We start from the raw sequence: 23,314 nt of genomic DNA, 5'->3' as shown, positions 1-23,314 counted from the left end.
TTCTCCCAAGATTTGTCGTTTGATTGAAATTAAGGAAACAAGGATTACCATATAATGTTAGGTGGTTTACCCTGAAGGCCAAATTAATAAGTACTATACAGATTAAATTTTCTTTTCTAAATTCCAGAGAATGGGCCAGATTGAATGTTCACTGAAATATATCCATAGGTCAAATGAATATGACTAATCTGCTTTATCTCCTCATAAATCACTTGGCTGTATGCCTACTATGTTTTGCCATTTACCCATAATCCTATGTAAGGGTGCAGCATTTATAATATAGTCCCATATAATCTATGAAATCATCCATGAACAGTTAACATCCATTCTTATCACAGCACAAACTACGCCAATGCTTTGCACTTTTATTTTTGACACTTCTATCGTGTGTCTCTGTTCAGTGTACACGACCTGTTCTGTATTTTAAGGCCGAGAGCTCAGAAACATATTTCCAGGACCTATGGATAAAAAATTAAATAAACATTTCAGTGCTCCAATGAAAGTCACTGAATGATTACAGCAGAGAAACTACAACAGCTCACAATTAACTTCTCGTGAAAGTTACTTTGGTTAAAATGAATTAAATTCCTCAAAAGATTATTTATATCACCTCTAGTAGTCTAGCAGATTCACCGATCCTTAGTTGAAACAAAACTGATGTTTTACATAGGTTACAACTAAGGAAGTAGTGCCATTGTGTCCATGTTTGTAATCCACAAGCAGTTAAATCACGTTGCAAAATTGGAGCACAGCTGAAATCATTTCCATTGAAATCCATTTAATTTTAATCAGATACAAGTGAAATTAAACATAAGAAAATTAGGAGGCCACAAACCTCTGCTAAGGTCCAGCACTAACCCCCTAAAAGGATCACTTCTTCCAAAAAGTTGCAGTCCTATCTCTTCCAAAATTTAATTACAGTAGTACCTCGAGATACGAAATTAATCCGTTCCGAGGCGGCCTTCGTATCATGAAGTTTTCGTATCTTGGACCACATTTTACATGTAAAATGGCTAATCCATTCCAAGCCCTCCAAAAGCACCCCAGTAAATTATATTTCCAGGCCTAAAACACATGTTTAGGGTTACGACACCGATCCGACGGAAGAAATAAGACTCCAAAAAGGCAAAATACTGTACATACTTGAGTAATATTCAACTGCATGTAATGTTCAACCCCTTTTATTAGGACTTTAGCATATGTTCTTTAGCAATAAGCCTAGCCTATGTTAGTGGTTGCTACTGTAGCCTAGTCTATGATTCTGACATCTAAACCTAGGAGCTAAAAGCTTAGAATAGGCCAATAAAATGTATAAATAATCAGTATGTACTCATTTCAAATAATTATTAATTAATCATTAACTATAATACACAAACAAACAAACAAAAAAAAAAACCTTCCAATCGATTTTTGCATTCAGCTCTTACCCGTCTTACGAGTACCGAACGAACACCAAGCAATCATTTTTCCTAGCACACAGTAAGCCATAAATTTTCATTAGAATCTCTCTTCAACTAATGAAACTACCAAACAGTATAATAACCATTCATTTCTATTCTTTATTCTATCTTTACCTAATGGAGATACGTACCGAGTTACTGACAGCTATAATGAAACATACGTATACGTAACGTAATAATAAAACAAGAAGAAGAATTCTAAAATATACGTATTTGTTGGCAGTCTGATTTATTTTATATTTTATGATATCTAATTCACAATTTTTTTATTAAATGTATTCCATCTACTCACTTCAAATAATTATTAAGTAACCATTAATTATAATAAACAAACAAAAAGTTTCCAAACTTCTGTTTACCTCCAGCACCTACGAGTATCGAACAATCGCCAAGCAATCACTTTACACAGTAAGCCATAAATTTTCATTATCTCTCTTCAACTACTGAAACTACCAAACAGTATAATAACCATTCATTTCTATTCTTTATTCTATTTTTACCTAATGGCTTCTTTTTTTATTAAATGTATTGCATGAATAAGTTTTTCAATTTACAGCATCCTTTTACCATTTAGAATACTTAAAGCACAAGGGGTAGATGCTGACCAATAGGAGAGCAGGACCTTATGGTGTGACTAGCATCAGGAACCAATGGGAGAGCGGGAGGATGGTGGCGAGTGTCAGTTGGCGGCGCGGGAGTTTTAAAATTGTTCTCGGTGGTCTGGGCGAATCTTAGGACTTTACAGCAACAACCTTTCGTATCTTGAAAACTTTTCGTATGTAGAGCTGTAAAATTTTGCGTATTTGCTTTCGTATCTTGAGTTTTTCGTAAGTTGAGCCTTTCGTATGTTGAGGTACCACTGTACTTGTTAGTCACAAGGCCTACCTTATTTACCTTGCCTGACAGAGATAATAATTCAGATCTGACCTATTTCTTTTGCAGAATCCCTTAATCTCCAACTGAAAAATATATCCTGTCTTGATGTTTAACAAAAACTAATTTCCTATTTAAAAAAATGGATTAAAGGTACATGAATTGTATATAAAAAAAATTCATCTGTAGTATAACTTGACTGATCCTTCTGTAGCTTAACTTGACCACCAGATCAAATCACAATCATAAACTGAACAAAACAAAAATATTCTCTTTTGTAGTTACAAAAACAATTTTCTGTTTTACCAAATGTCTTAACATTACATTAATAAATAAAAGAAAAACTAAAACGAACTTTCTTTAAACAACATGACAATCAGAGTAAAATATATCTTGCTGGGTGACATCTCATATACAAATAGGGAGGGCTGGTTGCTGTGATCTACTCTGAACATGAACACAAGTTCATCTACTTCATTTCCCTAAAGCTTCACTGCACTGCTTTCGTGTAATACTTGAGAAAACACAAAATTTGTAAACAATCATCCATCCTTGCTTGCTTGTCATAAGTGTTTATGTAAACAAAATGAACCAAAATGATATTTCATAAAAATCTTGGGAGCTTGGCTGTACCTTGTATAGCCACGTAATTAAACTAAACATTTCTGTTTATCAATATACACAATGGGATTCTGTAATCCCTTTCAAGCACACACAACCACACAAACAAAAGTATATATATGATATGTATCATATATAATATATATATATTAAATATATATATATATATATTATATATATATATCTATATATATATATATATATATATATATATATATATATATATATATATATATATATAATATATATATATATATATATATATATACTGTATATATATAGTACCTTATCACACATTAGCTTAAACTCAAAAGACACCCATTTTGCAATTCCATCATACAACCAATACTGAAAATAACTTAATGCAGTGATTCGCACCTCTATGGGAGAAAAGCAGACACGCAACCTTTTTATTACCTTCAGGATAATAAAAGAAAACCTCTCTTTCCCCAAACCAAACCACCTGTTTCGTGGCAGTGATATTGTTAAGACAGCATCCAGTGCTGCATTTCTTTGGTCATGGAAGAAATAACTTGCTATCTGTGATGTACTCGACACTACAGGATGAGGGAAGGACAATAGGATACACACAGATGTCGAGGACAGCATTTGTATTGATGTGGGTCAAAGTGCACTTAAATTAATATTCTTTGCACTCAGTCACCGAACTTTTGTCCATCTACTTCCCATGTCCTTTGTTTTAATCTTCACATGGGGGATCCCTCCATAGGAACATGCATAAACACTCGTATTGTATTCATATAGACAAATACATTAATTTTCTTAATGTACTCATGTAAACAAATACTTGTACTTTCAATAATTCAATAAGTAATCATCCATTACTTACAAAATAATTTTTGAGGAAAAGTACCTATCTTCTACATACATGTAAACCCTGACAAAAGTGGATTTTGTTCTTGTGCCATACTTCCACCTCCAAACTTATCACTGCCCAGAAGTCACTTCCGATTCACATAGGGAAACCAAGAGGAGGACAGACAGACAGACAGACAGACAGACAGACAGACAGAAGACAACCTGCATATGAGGTCAAGTCAAGGTCATTTGTGTATTCTACCCACAGTTGCCTTCCTTTCGTCTTACAGCAGTAGGAGGAGGGGAGTTGAGCGATTGAATAAGACCATTTATCACAATGATGACACTTAATGCATACGGATGAAGGACTCCAGGTGTGTCGGAACTTCCCCACTGTAGGGGATCCTGTACTGTTGGATAACTCGTGCTGCCAGACACTTCAAGGTGGTGTAGTTCAGTATGTTTATGTGGCACTTCGAGTTCTGCCGCAGGAAGGTGCTGGGCCGTTCCCCGAGGGAGGTCACTTGGTCGACGTGAGCTCCCGCCTCCAGTAGGACTTCGACGATCTGAAAGAAACCATCAAGAGTCAGTTTGGACAATGAGGTGATTCTATACAATGTTGAATAATAATAATAATCAGGTAATAACCTATGCAGAAAGTATAAACTATGTAATTTGCAGAAAGTATAAACTATGTAATTTTATATCATTAACAGTTCCAGAGGTCCTTTATTCATCACATCATTAGACTGCGGAAGTTTCCCAGAGGGTGTTGTGCGATTGTAACTTCAAAAATTCAACTGAAGATGCAATGCTAATATTACTTCCCTAATACTATTTTCCTTGCATTTTAATACAGTTTTACCTATTCATTCATATTTTTCTTTTTTGACAACCGAGATCTCTTCTTTCTGTTTTTCTCTTTAGCTCTTACTTCTTCCTATTAAATAACATTCTTTGGAAGCTTGAATTTAAAGTCAATGGCCCCCTGGGGCTGTTCCATATGAACAATATTTATCTTGAAAATAATAATAATTACAGCTCTCCTCGGCACTGATTGCTTGGGAAAGGATCTTTACCATAATTTCCTCAGTCTACTCAGCTGTAAATGAGTACCTATTCCTGATGGGGTAGAGTCCAGGTATGGGTTAAATAGCAAAACTCAGCAATGATGATTAAAGATTAAACAAAAACGACGTAAATGGAACCTCTGGCAACAGAGGAGCTTCATCCGGCAGCCAGGTATTCAGCCCAATTGAAGGGGAAGACAGTCAGGTACTTGGAGGTCATCATCCAGCAACTGACCATCACAACGACTGTAACCAACAACCAGAGACTGGAGCTACAGAAGCAAACCAGAGGAAGAAATGGACAAGAGAAGAAAATAAGGAAATATGGAAATGCTAAATCAGAAGCAACCTGACGGAGAGAGGATATAGAAGAAGATTGGTCAACATCTGGAATGAGAGGAATAACACCCCCCAAACAAAGCAGAGGCTGGCAGACCAAGTAAGGAACATAAAGAAAAAGAACTGGCTCTCCCTAACAGAAACAGAAGAACTGGAAAGGGAAATGACACACAGCAACGTATTACTAGAAGACGAACTGAGAGATGATGCCACAGAAGACGACAAGGATGAGGTATCAAACAACGACACACAGAAACACCGACAAAGTGACAGAGGACAGAATGGGTAGAAAAGATCAGACAATGGATGGAGCCAGATACAGAGAGAACAAAGATCCCTTCCATGAAAGCCTACAACACTAAGAAATTAAGGGAGAAAACAAGTGAGGTCAGTGAAATACTGGGAATAATACACACCACCAGTATCAAAGAAACAAATAACTTGGCAGGAGCAAGATTAGAAGCAGAACTGATGGAGAAACGAACACCAACACAACCAGCTCAACCAACCCAACGGAAACCAAAACAACAACTGCCTTGAAAAAGGCGCCAGGAAAAGCAAATCATGGCGATGAGATCTGACTTGAGTAAACTGAAAGAGATGGCAGAAAAAGGCTAAGAAGCAAGAAAACAAGGAGGAACTGAACGAGAAAATACAAAGTTACAGGAGAGGGGACTAAAAAACAACACAATAGAAGATGTAAAACAGAGGATTAAGGTGGAGGCCAGGGCACATAAAGGGGGACCAAGGGTACCTGAACACGAATAAGGGATACCAACAGAACAAACTATTCGGAACCAATCAGAAAAGACTATACAGCACCTAAGAGGGGAAGACAACCACCAAGAAATTCTTGAAGCCAAACCAAGTAAGAGACTCTGGGAAAACATATGGAGCAATCCGGTATCACACAACAAACATGCAACATGGCTCCAGGAAGTCAAGGAAGAAGAAACAGGGAGAATAAAACAAAGATTCACCGAGATCCGACAGACACAGTCAGACACCAACTAAAGAAAATACCCAACTGGAAAGCCCCAGGTCCATATGAAGTCTATGAATACTGGCTCAAAAACTTCAAGGCTCTACACCCACGAATAGCAGAACAACTCCAGCACTGTATCACAAATCACCATGCGCCCAAATGAATGACCACAAGAAGAACATTCTTAGTACAAAAAGACAAGAATAAGGGAAATATAGCCAGTAACTACAGGCTATCACCTGTCTACCAATAATGTGGAAGTTACTAACAGGTATCATCAGTGAAAGGCTGTACAACTACCTAGAGGATACAAACACCATCCCCCACCAACAGAAAGGCTGCAGAAGGAAGTGAAGGGGCACAAAAGACGCTCCTGATAGACAAAATAGTAATGAAGAACAGTAGGAGAAGGAAAACCAACCTAAGCATGGCATGGATAGACTATAAGAAAGCCTTCGACATGATACCACACACATGGCTAATAGAATGTCCGAAAATATATGGGGCAGAGGAAAACACCATCAGCTTCCTCAAAAACACAATGCACAACTGGAATACAATAATTACAAGCTCTGGAATAAGACTAGCAGAGGTTAATATCAGGAGAGGGATCTTCCAGGGCGACTCACTGTCCCCACTACTCTTCGTAGTAGCCATGATTCCCATGATAAAAGTACTGCAGAAGATGGATGGTGGGTACCAACTCAAGAAAAGAGGCAACAGAATTAACCATCTGATGTTCATGGATGACATCAAGCTGTTTAGTAAGAGCATCAAGAAAACAGATACCCTAATCCAGACTGTTAAGATTGTATCTGGCGACATCAGGATGGAGTTTGGAATAGAAAAATGTACCTTGGTCAACATACAAAAGGGCAAAGTAACAAGGACTGAAGGGAGACAAAGCTACCAGATGGGAACAACATCAAACACATAGATGAGACGGGATACAAATACCTGGGAATAATGGAAGGAGGGAATATAAAACACCAAGAGATGAAGGACACGATCAGGAAAGAATATATGCAGAGACTCAAGGTGATACTCAAGTCAAAACTCAACACCGGAAATATGATAAAAGCCATAAACACATGGGCAGTGCCAGCAATCAGATACAGCGCAGGAACAGTGGAATGGACGAAGGCAGAACTTCACAGCATAGACCAGAAAACAAGGAAACATATGACAATACACAAAGCACTACACCCGAGCAAATACGGACAGACAATACATAACACGAAAGGAAGGAAGGAGGGGACTACTAAGCATAGAGGACTGCGTCAACATCGAGAACAGAGCACTGGGGCAACATATGAAAACCAGTGAAGACGAGTGGCTCAAGAGTGCATGGGAAGAAGGACTGATAAAAGTAGACAAAGACCCAGAAATATACAGACAGGAAAATGACAAGCAGAACAGAGGAATGGCACAACAAACCAATGCACGGACAATACATGAGACAGACTAAAGAACTAGCCAGCGATGACACGTGGCAATGGCTACAGTGGGGAGAGTTCAAGAAGGAAACTGAAGGAATGATAATAGCGGCACAAGATCAAGCCCTAAGAACCAGATATGTTCAAAGAACAATAGATGGAAATAACACCTCTCCCATATGAAGGAAGTGCAATACAAAAAATGAAACCATAAACCACATAGCAAGTGAATGTCCAGCACTTGCACAGAACCAGTACAAAAAGAGGCATGATTCAGTAGCAAAAGCCCTCCACTGGAGCCTGTGCAAGAAACATCAGCTACCTTGCAGTAATAAGTGGTACGAGCACCAACCTGAAGGAGTGATAGAAAACGATCAGGCAAAGATCCTCTGAGACTATGGTATCAGAACAGATAGGGTGATATGTACAAATAGACCAGACGTGACGTTGATTGACATAATCAAGAAGAAAGTATCACTCATTGATGTTGCGATACCATGGGACACCAGAGTTGATGAGAAAGAAAGGGAAAAAATGGATAAGTATCAAGACCTGAAAATCGAAATAAGAAGGATATGGGATTTGCCAGTGGAAATTGTACCCATAATCGAACACTAGGGACGATCCCAAGATCCATGAAAAGGAATCTGGAAAAACTAGAGGCTGAAATAGCTCCAGGACTCATGCAGAAGAGTGTGATCCTAGAAACGGCACACACAGTAAGAAAAGTGATGGACTCCTAAGGAGGCAGGATGCAACCCAGAAACCCACACTATAAATACCACCCAGTCGAATTGGAGGACTGTGATAGACCAAAAAAAATAAATAAATAATAATAATAATAATACAGTACGTACATACATTCTACAATATTGCTTAAAGATACCTCATCATATTCACATAGGCTGCAACTGGTACTCAAAAATTATTAAAACTTATTGTATATGATCCATGTTATATTACCAAATATGTACAATACACAACTTTCAGTGTTGTTAAGTCTACATTGTGTATAATCTTTCATATTAACAAACAAACTAATAAGCATATCTATTCTAAGATAATTTCAATTTATTTTTATTCAATATAGTTGTAGTAATTCATTTTTATAGATTTTTAAATTTTTCACTCAAGTACAAAAAGACTAATAGAAATATCTATTCTAACATTATTTCACTTTTTGTATCAAATAAAGTTGCAGTTGTTCATTTTTAAGACAATTTTCTATTTATCCCTAAAGTGTTTGCTCATATATGTTAATATAATCCCTCCTCCCCAACCTGTCCTACTCTCCACCATAGACTATCAATGAAGACCACATTCTCACTTGTTTTGCAACTAGTCAAACTACTTTTTTTTTTTTTACACAAATAATTCTCTAATGTCAACATCCGGACATTTATTTTCTATTCTTAAGTTACCGCAGTGTAACTCCAAAGACATTTCCTGCTGTTTCTAACCCCCCACCCCACACACACACTATCCTCTTGTTGAAACTATTATTATTATTATTATCATTATTATTTCAGAAGAGGAACCCCTATTCATATGGAACAAGCCCACCAAAGGGGGCCCATTAACTTGAAAAGTAAAACTTCCAAAGAATACATACTATGTTCACTTCCAAGAAGTAACAGAGTGACAGAAGGTAGCAGGAAATACACAAAGATGAGAGAAATTAAGGAAAAAAATGAATGAAATTAATATATAAACAGATGAATTGCATCTTCGCTGGAACTTCTGCTGAGGTTCTTATTGCACAACATACTCATGGAAATTGTTCCACAGCCTGTCAACATATATATATTTTTTATATAATATTTTACAACATGAGCTGTCCATCTGCACAAGTCCAACCTCATGCCAGTCCCAAGTGAGAGTTGTCATGGCCCGTTAAGAAACCGGGACCCTAATATTTATTCCGGAAATCAATTGCATTTTCGCTGAGCCGACAGTGTCTGGCATTCCTCGTCCGAGACTGTGACTGACCTCGACGTCTGACTCAGAAGAAGTATTGGTAGTTCGGCTGTTGGAGAGAGAGAGAGAGAGAGAGAGAGAGAGAGAGAGAGAGAGAGAGAGAGAGAGAGAGAGAATCCTACACGTGAACTTACCGAATACAATATGAAGCAGCAGTAGTAGTAGTTAGACCGTTGTTGTTATTGTTTACTGAGAGAGAGAGAGAGAGAGAGAGAGAGAGAGAGAGAGAGAGAGAGAGAGAGAGAGAGAGAGTACGTTTCACCGGATTTCCTAACAGGATGCAATAGGGTAAAGTGAAATAATTGGAATACAAGATGAAGTAGTTAGGCTGTTGTTATAACTGTTTGAGAGAGAGAGAGAGAGAGAGAGAGAGAGAGAGAGAGAGAGAGAGAGAGAGAGAGAGAGAGAGAGAGAATATTTGCTCAATTTCCTGAACAGGATGCGACATCACGTGTACTGACGAGAACAAAAGGTAATTTTAAAATGGCAATACGACAATAAGCCTATATAAAGTCTCCATGTTATACAAACCGTGAGAACCATGTATACGATATATAAACATCTTATGATAATAGGCCTATGGAAACTTCACGATATTAATTATACAATTAAATCGTGAGTTGCATATATGAAATACCTTACCAATTTTGATTTTCTGTTTATCTATCATAATTGCTAACTGTAGGCCTACGCCTACTGCCTCCGACATTTTTGGGGCTCATTTTGTTAATTTTTTTACCTAATGAATTTGTTTCGTGTTTCAGGATTTTAAGCTAACTGGTGCTCTCGAATATGACAAGGCTGCCAAAGTAGAAATGCAAATACTAAAACAGTACTCAATTTCATATAACGACTAGCGTACTAATCTCGGTATCCCGGTGACGTCACCCTTTGAGTGGAGGAAATCCCATTATGTTCTCACAGAGAGAGAGAGAGAGAGAGAGAGAGAGAGAGAGAGAGAGAGAGAGAGAGAGAGCTCCATTAGACGAGTTTACAAAACTGTTTGTTTGAACCGAAAGACGGCTTAGTCCTCTCTCTCTCTCTCTCTCTCTCTCTCTCTCTCCTTCCTGACTAGAGGTAGTGGCAAGGACGCGCACCACAGCAACCATGCAACGTACACGTGACTAATTATCTTCCTGAGAGAGAGAGAGAGAGAGAGAGAGAGAGAGAGAGAGAGAAGAGAGCACAAGCAACCTGACTCTGGAGCAATGTCCCGAAGGAAGGCACGCTGTTTTACTGCCCCAGGGGTTACTGGCCCCTTGGGGAAAGGGGCGGAGGTGGTAAAATAGAAACTGCTTGGTTCATGCCGATTCCCCTGTTAATGCTATTCCGTTGCTGCATTTTTCTATTTATTTTTTACTTTTTTTTTTTTTTTTTTTTTGCTGTGAGGAGGACAGCAAGAACATCATCGGCCTAGTTGGCAAGTGTAAGACACCTTCCCGAGAAAGAGAGAGAGAGAGAGAGAGAGAGAGAGAGAGAGAGAGAGAGAGAGAGAGAGAGCTTGAAATGCCTCAGTAACAACGCAACTAAACTTCCACTCTTCCCCCCTACCTATACCGGTGATACCAACACACAGCCCCCAACCCCCCTTATGAAGCTCGCGTCCTCTTAGAGCTTAGACAATTCGGATACCCCCACACTGGCGCTCTCTCTCTCTCTCTCTCTCTCTCTCTCTCTCTCTCTCTCTCTCTCTCTCCTTGGCGGTATGTTGACGGTGCATGTGGGGAGGGAGTTACTGTTCCATTTTATAGACCTACGCTGTTAATGATATCTCTTTTGCAGCTTTTGTTATTTTATAAATATTTAAAGCTGATCTGATATTTCCAATGGCTCCTCTTTTTTGAAGGTGGGGGGAGGGGGAGTTACTCTTCCATTTTATAGACCTATGATGTGATTTTTTAATAGCTTAAACTTTATTTATTATTATTATAAATATTTAAGCTAATTCAAATTAGAACGTGCAACCTTTCTTGGTTAAAATGTGTTTTGATTTCAAACTCGTTAATATCTAATTATCAATTACCTACAATCATTCATTTAAATGGCATAGCTACTGTAATATGGAATAAGACTATTTAATTATCACGGCACGGCAACCAATCAGTCAACACTGCATTTAAATCGTTACAGATTTAAATTATTAGAGAATTAAATATCTTATTGTTGAGATAATTAAATACAGATATTACAAGAAACTAAATTACCATAAATATTACTGTACTAATATAATTATTAATAGAGAATCAAATACAAATAATATTATTAGAGAATTTTATATCAAATATACCAATATTCTAGTTAAGATAATCATATTAGTAGAAAATTTAATATAAAATTTATTATTAAAGAATTAAAATACCGTAAATATTATCATTAGAGAACTAAATGCAATTAATATTATTAAAGAATTACATATAAAAATCACTGTACTAATATTACTGACAGAGGATTAAATATAAATATTATTAGAGAATTAAATATCATTAATATTACTATTAGACAAATATAAAAATTGCTGCACTAATATGATTATTGTTAAAGAATAAAATATAAGTATCATTAGAGAATTGAAAATCACATTATTATACCACGAATCTAACTCCCTTTACAAGCTGTCAATGACATCACAACAACAACAGTCAGGAAGTGACGTCACCACTGTGACATCACAATACATAAATGTATTTTACTCACGATATTAACGCGCGCGTATCAATGGATATAGAATGCGAACTACTTAAGTCAGTCATTAAATTATTTAATTTTACTTTCTCGTGAATAATGGGAAGGGAATATAGACTTCTTGTTTAATATATATATATATATATATATATATATATATATATATATATATATATATATATATTATATATATATATTATATAAGAGAGAGAGAGAGAGAGAGAGAGAGCAGAGAGAGAGAGAGAGAGAGAGCGCTACAATGTCCTTTAATATCTATCTAATTCACTCTACCTCGGAATTAACATATTTTTCATATAATGCTTGACCGAAGGGGGAATTTTTTTCTCGATAATAGACTTGCCTGGACCGGGGCGCGAACCCACGGAGCCTTTCAAATCCAGGTGGTGTAGTAGGTAAAGCTTCACTGACGTTCCTGGATTTGAAAAGCTCCATGGGTTCGCGCCCGGTCCAGGCAAAGTCTATTATCGAGAAAAAAATCCCCTTCGGTCAAGCATATATGAAAAAATATATTAATTCCGAGTAGAGCGAATTAAATATTAAAGGACATTGTAGCTCGATATTAGATATGATCAAGGAAATGTGATATGACTTTATTTATTATATATTATATATATATATAATATATATATATATATATACATATACATACATATATACATATATATATATATTATAGTATATATATATATATATATATATATATATAGAAGAATAATAATATCCTATGCATCGAATGCAAAAACTGAGATCTGCTTCCGGTAATGGACTGTTGTTAACCAGTCAAACTGTAGTACGACAATTTTGTAAACTGTTCACACATCTCCCTATATCAACTTATTATTAAAACTCCACATCCAATGCAATCATGAAATTGTAAGCATAGGTAAATTGCAAGGGTGAATGCATTATATAGGTGTATTTAAGAAAAGAAAAGTATTATCCTAACTTATATTGGAAAAGTAGTCCCTGATAAGAGAGTTAGGCAGAGCGCAGAGACCTATGATGACGTCATTCGGTGCTCAAAGGGATATCGAGAAACAATTGTCAGGGGAGGGTTGAGGAAAAGAAGATTGAAGAAAGAGAATATGAGCGGAGGTACAGTAAAAGGAATTAAAGGGGTTGCAGTTATGGAGGCTGCGTAGGACCTTATTAGAAATTGGACAGGGATTTGTAGGTGAGAGGCGGGGTTAACTTATATATCCTCTCGTGGTAGCTGTGTGGTTCAAGGCGCATCACTGTACGTCCTGATTTCTTGGTTCCTAGGTTCGCGCCCGGGAGCCGACGAAATCATCAACCAAAAATTCCCCTTCAGTTAACATATATGAAAATATATTAATTCTGAGGTAGAGCGAATTGGATATTAAAGGACATTTGTAGTTAAAGAGTATATATGAATCAAGGCGATGTGACCAAACCAGCTGGCACCTCATATTTACTTACTCCGGTACTTGAAGAGCCAACTTTCTACAATTCAACAAATCCGCAAATTAGCCATTTTAAAGAAGATGAGGAATTGGAATGATTCCTCAGGGCGTTTGGAAGAACAGAAAAAGAACATCGGAGAAATTTATGGCGTCGGGGGAAATATTTAAAAAAAAAATAAATAAATAAATAAAAATAAAAACTGCAAAGGTATTAAGAGTCAAGTCCTTTGTTGTCTTCTAAACACTCTCTTCCTCTTCACGAGCTGTGCGGCTAAATTTATCGACACCAGGAATGGTGGGTGACGTAGAGATGTCGCCCCGAAACGTCATTTAGACGGGAATTCTCACGCGTGGGGTACATGCGTAGATTATTCTGCCACGACTAATAAATAAATTCCGTGTGAACCGAAGCCATTGAAGGGACTTTCTCTCTAGCAAAATGCATAAATGGATTAAGTCTTGGCCATAAACCTCAATATTTCACGTCCTTTAATATATATATATATATATATATATAGGTATATATATATTATATATATATATAATATATATACACTACAAAAATATTTTTTACTTTAGACTACAGATGGATAAGTACCGTACAAAACTGAAGCCATTAAAAGGTCTTCCTCTCTGGTTAAATAAACAATTAAATATTATTTCATTAACTCAATACTTCATGTCTGAATAATTATATATACATACTGCACAAATAATTGTGTAAATAAACACCACCTTCTGTTACTACGATTCTGCAATGTATAAATAACCTACACTTGTTTCCTCAGCTGATGAATTGTGCATAAAAGGCGCGTTACTGTTCCAACACATGCCAGCCTTCACACGTGTTCGAATGAAACAAAACTATCACCACAGGTACAGGAAGATACAGAAGAAATACAGGCAGATACAGAAATAAAACCAGGGAACTGGGTTCACCTCCACGAAGGCATCTTAAGCAGGTGAGCCAACCACGTGCCAAGTTACAGAATGTGAGGTTTTGTAAACTCGGAAAAAAAAAAAAAAACTTGAAAGCAGTATCACAGCTGCTGTAGATGCTACAGCCATTGTGGTGGACAAGCAGAAAGAACTTCGTTATTTGCTAATAATGGAAATTATATGTTTACAGCAGCAGTAAAAGCAGTAGGTTTTACAGAAAAAGCAGTAAGGGAGAGATAATATTCTGCCAAAGCAGATGTCGTGTCTACAGTTAGTAAAAGCAGGAGGTTCTAAAGAAAAAGCAGTAAGGAAGGGATAATATTCTGCTAAAGGAGATAATACGTCTACACCAATATGAAAAGCAGTAGGCTCTACAGAAAGAGCATGAAGTTAGGGATAAGAAAATAAAATAGTCAGCACATATAATTCTAAAAATCGCTTTGTAATCTGCTACAAAAGGAGACAATATGTCTACATTACCGGTAATAGCAGTAACCACAGTAGCTTTTACAGATAAGGCAGTAAACTAGCCAGCAAACCGCCACAAGAAACATACTCGTGTTATGTATGTTGTATGTAGTATCGTTATGATGTATGTATTATGGTATGTATGCATATATATATAAATAATATATATTATATTAAGATATTATATATATATAATTATATATATATATATATATAATAACTTAATTCAATACGTACTATGATAAATAGAGCTTACAATGTTTGTTGTGATTTTCATTTATTTCATCAAGACATGGTCTTCTAGAATTATTTTCCCGAAAAATCTGATCCCATATTTGTTTTTTTACAAAGTTCTGAAAAATTTTCTAGATGAGAAATTTTGTCCCAGACCGGTGTACAGTACTCCTAGTAAAGATGTAAAGTACATTATATTGCCTTTTCTTGGTCATAGTAGCTACATGGTCCGAAAAAAGTTACAAGAAATACTTAAAACAGTTTTCCTCAAGTTAGTTTCAGGTTTGTTTTTAATAACCTTTTTACTATAGGATCACTTTTGAAGGCGAAGCCTGCTCTTCCTATGGACCTTAATTCGAGTGTCGTTTACTTGTTTACCTGTTCGCAGTGTGGTCTGCGATACGTGTGATCCAGTTCCCGCTGGCTAAGACACAATTCTGGAACACATGAGGTCTTTCTGTTAGAACTAGGTTTCCTCTTTCTAAACCACCTTTATCTGCCATAAAGGAACACAATTTAGTACAAGACCATCCTTTCACTCACCTGGATTTTAGAGTATTGTCCTTTTGCTCATAGACTATAACTGGTTCACTTAAGGTAGATGTCGTTGGGTGATCCCTATGCCTACGAGACGTTAGTTTGGCGGCCGCTGATTGGCTGGGAGCTGCCTACCTCCCGGTACCAGCCAATCAGCGGCCACCAAACAAACGTCTCGTAAGAATAAGGCTCATCCGAGAACTCACCTTAAGTGAATCAGTTATAGACCTTTTAATTTCTGAGTCGGTGTTTATTAAGAAGATGAAACCGGAATTGAACAACGACTCGTCCGGTATTCAACTAGCAATCGTATAATTTCACAGTAGGTACACAAAGTGGGTCGTTAGCCATTTTACTTTTGAGTGTGGTAGTTTCTTTATTTTTATTTTTGTGTTTTGCGTTTGTTTTAGTTTTTTTTCGTATTGTTTTGGCGTGTCCGTGCTGTTCGTTTTATTCAATTTTTTACTGAAGCATTTTGTCAGACAATTCATTTTAATGTAATTTTAGTGATTTCTCATCCTTGTCAAATTTTCAGACTGACGATTAGGTTTTAAACCTCGAAAGTTCGTTAAATAAAGAATGTTCTTCCTGGTCTTGGCAATATTATTTATCATTAAGCTAAGATTTCCAAGTAGCCGCCCAATTACTGAGACTATATATATATATATATATATATATATATATATATTATATATATAAATATATAAAAAAATAGCTACAAGTAGCTTCTACATAAAAAGCAGCAAGCGAAGGATAATGAAAGCAGAAATAAACAAAAAAAAATCAAGCAAATATACCACAAAAGTCATATATTATTACTGTACTACCGAAAGGCATCTGACAATTATATATCTCTGTAGCCACTACAAAACGGCTACGTGATGTTAATGAAAAAAAAGCCACTAAAGAGAAAAGCAATCACAACAACAGCTATAGAATACGCTGCAAAACGGACATTATAGCAAGTAAAAAGGCGTAAGCAGATCGTAAACAAAATATGCACTTGGAGAGTTCCTAGGGTCACTGTTGACCAAAAATACCCTTTGCTAAATTCGGACAGTTAAGTTCATCAGTACTCGACTGGAGAGAGAAGAGAGAGAGAGAGAGAGAGAGAGAGAGAGAGAGAGAGAGAGAGAGAGAGAGACTACGAACTTGTATATTAGCGAAAAACGGAGAGTCTACGAGCCTGTGTGCCAACGAAAAACGAGAGAGAGAGAGAGAGTCTACGACCTGTGACACAACGAAGAGAGAGAGAGAGAGAGAGAGAGAGAGAGAGAGAGAGAAAAAACAATGAACTTGTGGCAACAACAGAATACTAGGTAAACACGCATCAACCACAAATACGCTTTGTGCAAAAAGCGCGTGCACACTTTTTCCTACGCAACCTCAACTGCGCACTAAGTTATGCGCCATTATTTCAACGTTCTAAATTGAAAACCCGATTTAAAAATATAGTCTTTGGGTCAATGTGCACAAGTCGAGATCGCTAAATTTAGTTACAGTGAAAGTGAATGTACCGTAAGTGATACACATTAATACATTATATATATATATATATATATATATATATATATATATATTACATATATATATATATATATATATATATATATATATATATATGAATCTAATTCACTCTTCATATATATGTTAAACCGTAACCGAAGGGAATTTTTTAAAGTTCGGTTCATAACAAGAAAATGCTATATTGATTCTGAGGTAGAGCGAATCAGATATTAAAGGCATTTGTAGCATAATGTGTATATATGAATCACGGTGAGTTGATAAAACTCATAGGATATATAATAAATAAATAAATAAATAAATACATACATATACCATACGCAAAACACACGTGTGTGTGTATATATATTATATATACCTATATATATATATATATATATATATATATATATATATATATATACGCACATATATATTAGGTCGCGTGACCTATATAGATAAAATTAGGATCTATAAAAATTTACGCAGAATATTGGATCAAGGCCAATGGCTAAGTGCTAGGACTACGCGTATGAAGCGCTGAGGGGGAATTTGACTGTACGGTGGAAGAAAGGGAATATAAACGGAGGTACTGTAAAAGGAATGAAAGGGGTAGCAGCTAAGAGAAAAAAAAACACTACGGTCTACTTCCGTAGTTAATATTGACAATACTTGTAGAAGTATTTATTTGAAGCCACGAGACAACAATAAATACTTTTCCTTTCCATAATAAAAATATCGATATATTAAGGATACCAAAGGAATATTATTATCAGCCAACCAACACCTAAAAAATTATTGGCCAGTGTTTCGTTTAATCTTAGTTTAAGTTTCTATAGTTAATGTAAATAAACAATTTAATTATATATATATATATATATATATATATATATATATATATATATATATATATATATATATATATATATATATATATAAAGGCTACGCCAAATCTAACCAATTTATCCAACTTGGCATTCGTGTTTGGTCACGTGAGTTGAGAGAGAGAGAGAGAGAGGTATATATTATCAAGTGAAAATGGTATGCTAATATTCGCATAACCTTCACGCATAATTGAAAATTCCCTATTAAGGTAAGAGTATAAGATCAGTTATCATAGGATACCACGTGATTGGATGCAAGCACGCGCATAAAACAGGTTTCAAGTGATTTGCACAGATGATGCAACATCCCTCAGGTAAGGAGGTAGGTTGCATCGTCTCTCTCCTCTCTCTCTCTCTCTCTCTCAGCAGTTCATTCATATACTGTATAAGGTGTTTGAAGTCTCGTTTGAATTCCTTATAATTCTCTCTCTCTCTCTCTCTCCAGTTTATTCACATAGTGTACATTATATAGGCAAACCAATTTGAATTCTTTATATTCCATGAAAGTTAGGGAAATTCTCTCTCTCTCTCTTTCTCTAATAAATTGTACCTTGCCAGATAACAGTATGCTAGAGTTTGGCAATAAAATGCATCAGTATGAATGCCAATATACAGCAAAATCCTTAATATGTTCAAGACATCTTGCAATACTGCAATTTGCGGTGAAATTCCACATTATTACCTGGTTTCAATTGAAAATTCCCGCATAACTGCCCATTCAAAATTCAACATCAATTCGGGAATATATTTTCTTAATAGGTTGAAATATATTTACTGCAAAATCCTTAACATGGAAAAATGAAGTCCACATCAGTATACGTTTATGTAGTATATTGCTAAATACAGGTATTTAGCAATATACTACATATATACTGATGTGGACTTTATTTTTCAATGGGCAGCTGTGCGGGAATTTTCAATTGAAAACTTAAGCTAATATTGTAGAATTTCACCGGAAACTGTAGTATTGCAAGATAACTTGAACACATTAAAGATCACGAGAAAGTGATACCGAATAATCCTTACTAATATTTAAAATTACTTATAACGTTGCAACTTCCAAGTGAAATTCCACATGAATAACTTAAGTTTTCAATTGGAAATTCCCGCAGAGATGCCTCATTAAAAATGCAGTGTCAATTCGGGATATTTTTTTTTGTAAGGGATAACAATTGAAAGCTGCGTCAGGCATGTGGATTCAAACCTATTACTCATGCGTAGTTGACGATACAATATAACGATGAATCATCAGTGTCTGGGTGAGGTCTCTACAAACAAAGATGATTCACGGAGCGGGAATAAAAAGATTATTACATAAATACTCTACGTTAATCACGTACAGTACTTGTTTACGTGTTCGTCATCCTTCATTAGTTGAGTTGAATACAGAATTTAGGCCAAGGCCAAGCACTGGGACCTGAGAGGCCACTCAGCGCTGAAACAGGAACTGACAGTAAAGGTTTGAAGGTGTAAAAGGAGGAAAACCTCATAACAGTTGCACCGTGAATCAATGTTAGGAGAGGATGGAAAGTGAGATGATGAAAGCGAATATGAACGGAGGTACAGTAAAAGGAACGAAAGTGGTTGCAGCTAGGGGCCGTAGGCACGCTGTAAAGAACCTTAAGTAATGCCTACATTGCACCGCGTGAGGTCTACTGACGGTACTAACGCCCCCCCTACGGGAGTCATCCTTGTTTAGACGAAGCTTCAGCGTAACCACACCTATGAAAGATTTGATATATTATAATTCATATCAATATTATAATTAATGCCATTATAGAAGAGAAAGATTTATAAAACTATTATTATTATTATTGTTGTTGTTGTTGTTATTGTTGAAGCCAACACAACAGCAGAAAATAATAGAGGAACTTCCCATGAAAATAATTAGACTTATTATTATTATTATTATTATTAATAGCAGTAGTAGTAGTAGTAGTAAAACAAGAGAATTAGAAAAAAAGACCTACCAATGGAAAATGACCTCGAGAGAGAGTCCAGAGAAAGGAAAACGAGGTATTAAAATGCTCTTACTAACAGTTTTATACCAAGACGATTACAGTGACTGGGCCTGATTGCAAAGGATATAACCGGCCGCCCCCCCCACCCCCTTCTGTAAATAACCCACTGGGATGAAAACCCCCAACCGCCCCCCTCACCCCCTGGTGCGAGAAAAAGTACAAAAATGTAAACAAAAGGATTTCAAATCTCCACAAGACCTACAGAGGTTCAAATGAAGATGTTTACAAGCCAGAGAGAGAGAGAGAGAGAGAGAGAGAGAGAGAGAGAGAGAGAGAGAGATTAATTAACTATGACTGTTCCTTAATCATAACATAACAGACTAGTTGATCTACACAATATATATTATATAATTATATATAGTAATTATATATATATTAATATTATTATACATATGTATTATAATATTATACATTATACATTTATATTATATATATATATATTATATTTGTGTGTGTGGTGGTGTGTTGTGCCGTGTTACAAACAGCCAGAGAGAGAGAGAGAGGAGACGAGAGAGGAGGAGAAGAGAGAGGAGCTGATAATTTTCTGACAGGGGCCAATGAACTCTCACACGATAACACTGGCCTATTGGCTCAGACACACTATCGCATGCCAGACATACATGAGAGAGAGAGAGAGAATTTATGAATACACTGGCATGCACAGACACGTGACTGCCCGTGCAGAGAGAGAGAGAGAGAGAGAGAGAGAGAGAGAGAGAGAGAGAGAGAGAGAGAGAGATCAAATGTCAAGTTACTTCAACGTAGACAAAAACAGAGAGAGAGAGAGAGAGAGAGAGAGAGAGAGAGAGAGAGAGAGAGAGAGAGAGGAGAGAGAGGGAGGGGGGGGGGGGTTCTCTGAAGGTCGGCCAAGAGTGACACAACATCCGTTACCAGAACGCCATTCTGGACCAAGGCTGGATAAAATGAGAGAGAGAGAGAGAAGAGAGAGAGAGGGTGTAATTTCTACATATGTACAGTTTATTCACAAGATATGTAAAATCACAATAATAGTGTGCATTGTATAAATAAGTTTGTAGGTTTTTTTTGGAGAGAGAGAGAGAGAGAGAGAGAGAGAGAGAGAGAGAGAGAGAGAGAGAGAGAGAGAGCATAAACTAATACATATTCATCCAACACGTTCTGGAATAAGTGATCGATGAATCACGATTAGAGAGAGAGAGAGAGAGAGAGAGAGAGAGAGAGAGAGAGAGAGAGAGAGAGAGAGAGAGAGAGAGAGAGTGGAGTTGGGTTTGGAAATGTAACAGGAAGCCTCAGCTGGACTCTAGGATGATCCGCAGAGAGAGAGAGAGAGAGAGAGAGAGAGAGAGAGAGAGAGAGAGAGAGAGAAAGTGGAAACTGTCCACGCATGATGACGTGCAGAATTTTTTACGTTATCATGGGTTGCTGGTTCAGTTATTCATTCTCTCTCTCTCTCTCTCTCTACTCTCTCTCTCTCTCTCTCTCTCTCTCTCTCTCTCTCTCTCATATAGTACATAAATTATATTTATGCATACATATGCACACACACACACACACTACATACATATATAAAGGCAATTCAATTACTGTATGTCTGTTCGCTATGCACGCCCGGAGTGTGAAAGCTCGGGCTACTAAATTTTTACTACAGACTCCCCTCCTAGTCCCTGGAAGGTCTTAATCAAAATCCGAAATCTGAGGACAGTTTCCAAGGGGTCCATAACCACTCTTTTTCATACCCCCTCATTTATTTTACAACTCTCGGAGCTGACATCTATGCAGAAGTGTTTCTATAGGTGCGAACAGGTTCCCCAAAATACGGGGGCCATAGGGCACCTCAGTAGTAAAGAGGGCAACCCCCAGGGTGCCCTTTGGGAATTAAGTGCCCAAAGGGTCACAGATGCGGCGACTGCATTCAAATTTGGTCTACCATTCAAGATAAATGACTACAACGCATTTAACACCCACATCAGAGTTTAACTATAGGCAGAGTTTTGTCAAGGGCCGTTTAAGGGGCCTCGCTATGAAAATCTTCACCAAGCAACCTGTCGCAACATGTATGCGCCTGCCGTCGGCCGGCGATGCATGACTGAGCCGGTCAGTGACGCAGTAGCATTGGCTTGGGAAAGATGTACGTCCAGGTCACTTAGAAGAGAATGTACCTTCCATAACACGTCCTCAATACAAGAAATTTCATATATATATATTTTTATATTTTTGGCAGATGATAATGACTGGACCACAGTAACCCAAATTTGAGAGAACTTAACTAGGGGGAGATTGCCAAACAGATCAGTTTATCAAAAATGCCAAATTGCTCAAAAATACCACGAATTAATAACTTCCCAACAAAGATGTGAATCACTTATACATAAAAAATACACATGTATACACGTTTATACATACGTGTTTTTTATATAACCTCTTGCCTCGTGATGACAGTTATGAAAAAAATGGTTAAAAACTTGACTGGTTTCAGATTTGTTTCCGTGCCATATTCAAGTGATATACATACATGCATACAAACATATACTTACATACATATATAGTATTTTGATATATACTCAAAAGCTTAACAATCGTACACAATCTCTTGTCACGTGTTACTTAAATTCGTGAGGTTCCTTTCTCGAGACCAATTTCCTCCAAGGTCCCACGACTGACCCGAGCCGGGGAGGAGAGAGAGGAGAGAGAAGAAGAGGAGAGATGAGAGAGAGAGAATGATCGAGAGAGAGAGAGAGAGAGAGAGAGAGAGTTACGAGGATTATTGTTTCAGACTTGGACCATCCGAAGAGACGTCATATGCTCACTTATCTATAGAAGCAGGTTTTACAATTCATTGCCAGTATTTCTATGATTTTGTCTAGCTTCCTTGTCTTGTGTGTTAAGAAGTTCTCACAATGAGATGTGTTGTATCTCTTCAGTTCTAGTTTCCATCCATTATTTCTTGTCTGGCTTCCGTTTAACGTCAATAGGTTACTGTCTACTTTTGTTATGCCTTTCAGTATTTTAAATGTTTCTATTAGTTGTCCTAGCAATCATCGT

At 36.8% G+C, this 23,314-nt stretch overlaps 1 protein-coding gene across 2 annotated transcripts in view; it reads right to left on the bottom strand.

The window, feature by feature from the left end:
- Positions 1 to 3,207: 3,207 nt before the first annotated feature.
- The window catches only part of LOC135210201 (protein fem-1 homolog C-like), a 76,701-nt gene continuing 56,594 nt past the window's right edge, over positions 3,208 to 23,314 (bottom strand). Inside the window, exon 2 of one of the 2 annotated variants that reach the window (XM_064243036.1) lies at positions 3,208 to 4,339. In XM_064243036.1, the coding sequence (XP_064099106.1) occupies positions 4,121 to 4,339 (219 nt within the window). In that variant the 3' untranslated portion in view covers positions 3,208 to 4,120. The remainder of the gene's footprint in view (positions 4,340 to 23,314) is intronic. The other variant, XR_010313472.1, reaches the window with a different exon arrangement.

Source organism: Macrobrachium nipponense, chromosome 39 (genome assembly GCF_015104395.2).
Source record: "Macrobrachium nipponense isolate FS-2020 chromosome 39, ASM1510439v2, whole genome shotgun sequence".
Taxonomy (NCBI): Eukaryota; Metazoa; Arthropoda; class Malacostraca; order Decapoda; family Palaemonidae; genus Macrobrachium; species Macrobrachium nipponense.
Note: the sequence above shows the minus strand (reverse complement) of the source record. Positions and strands in the feature narration are given on the sequence as shown.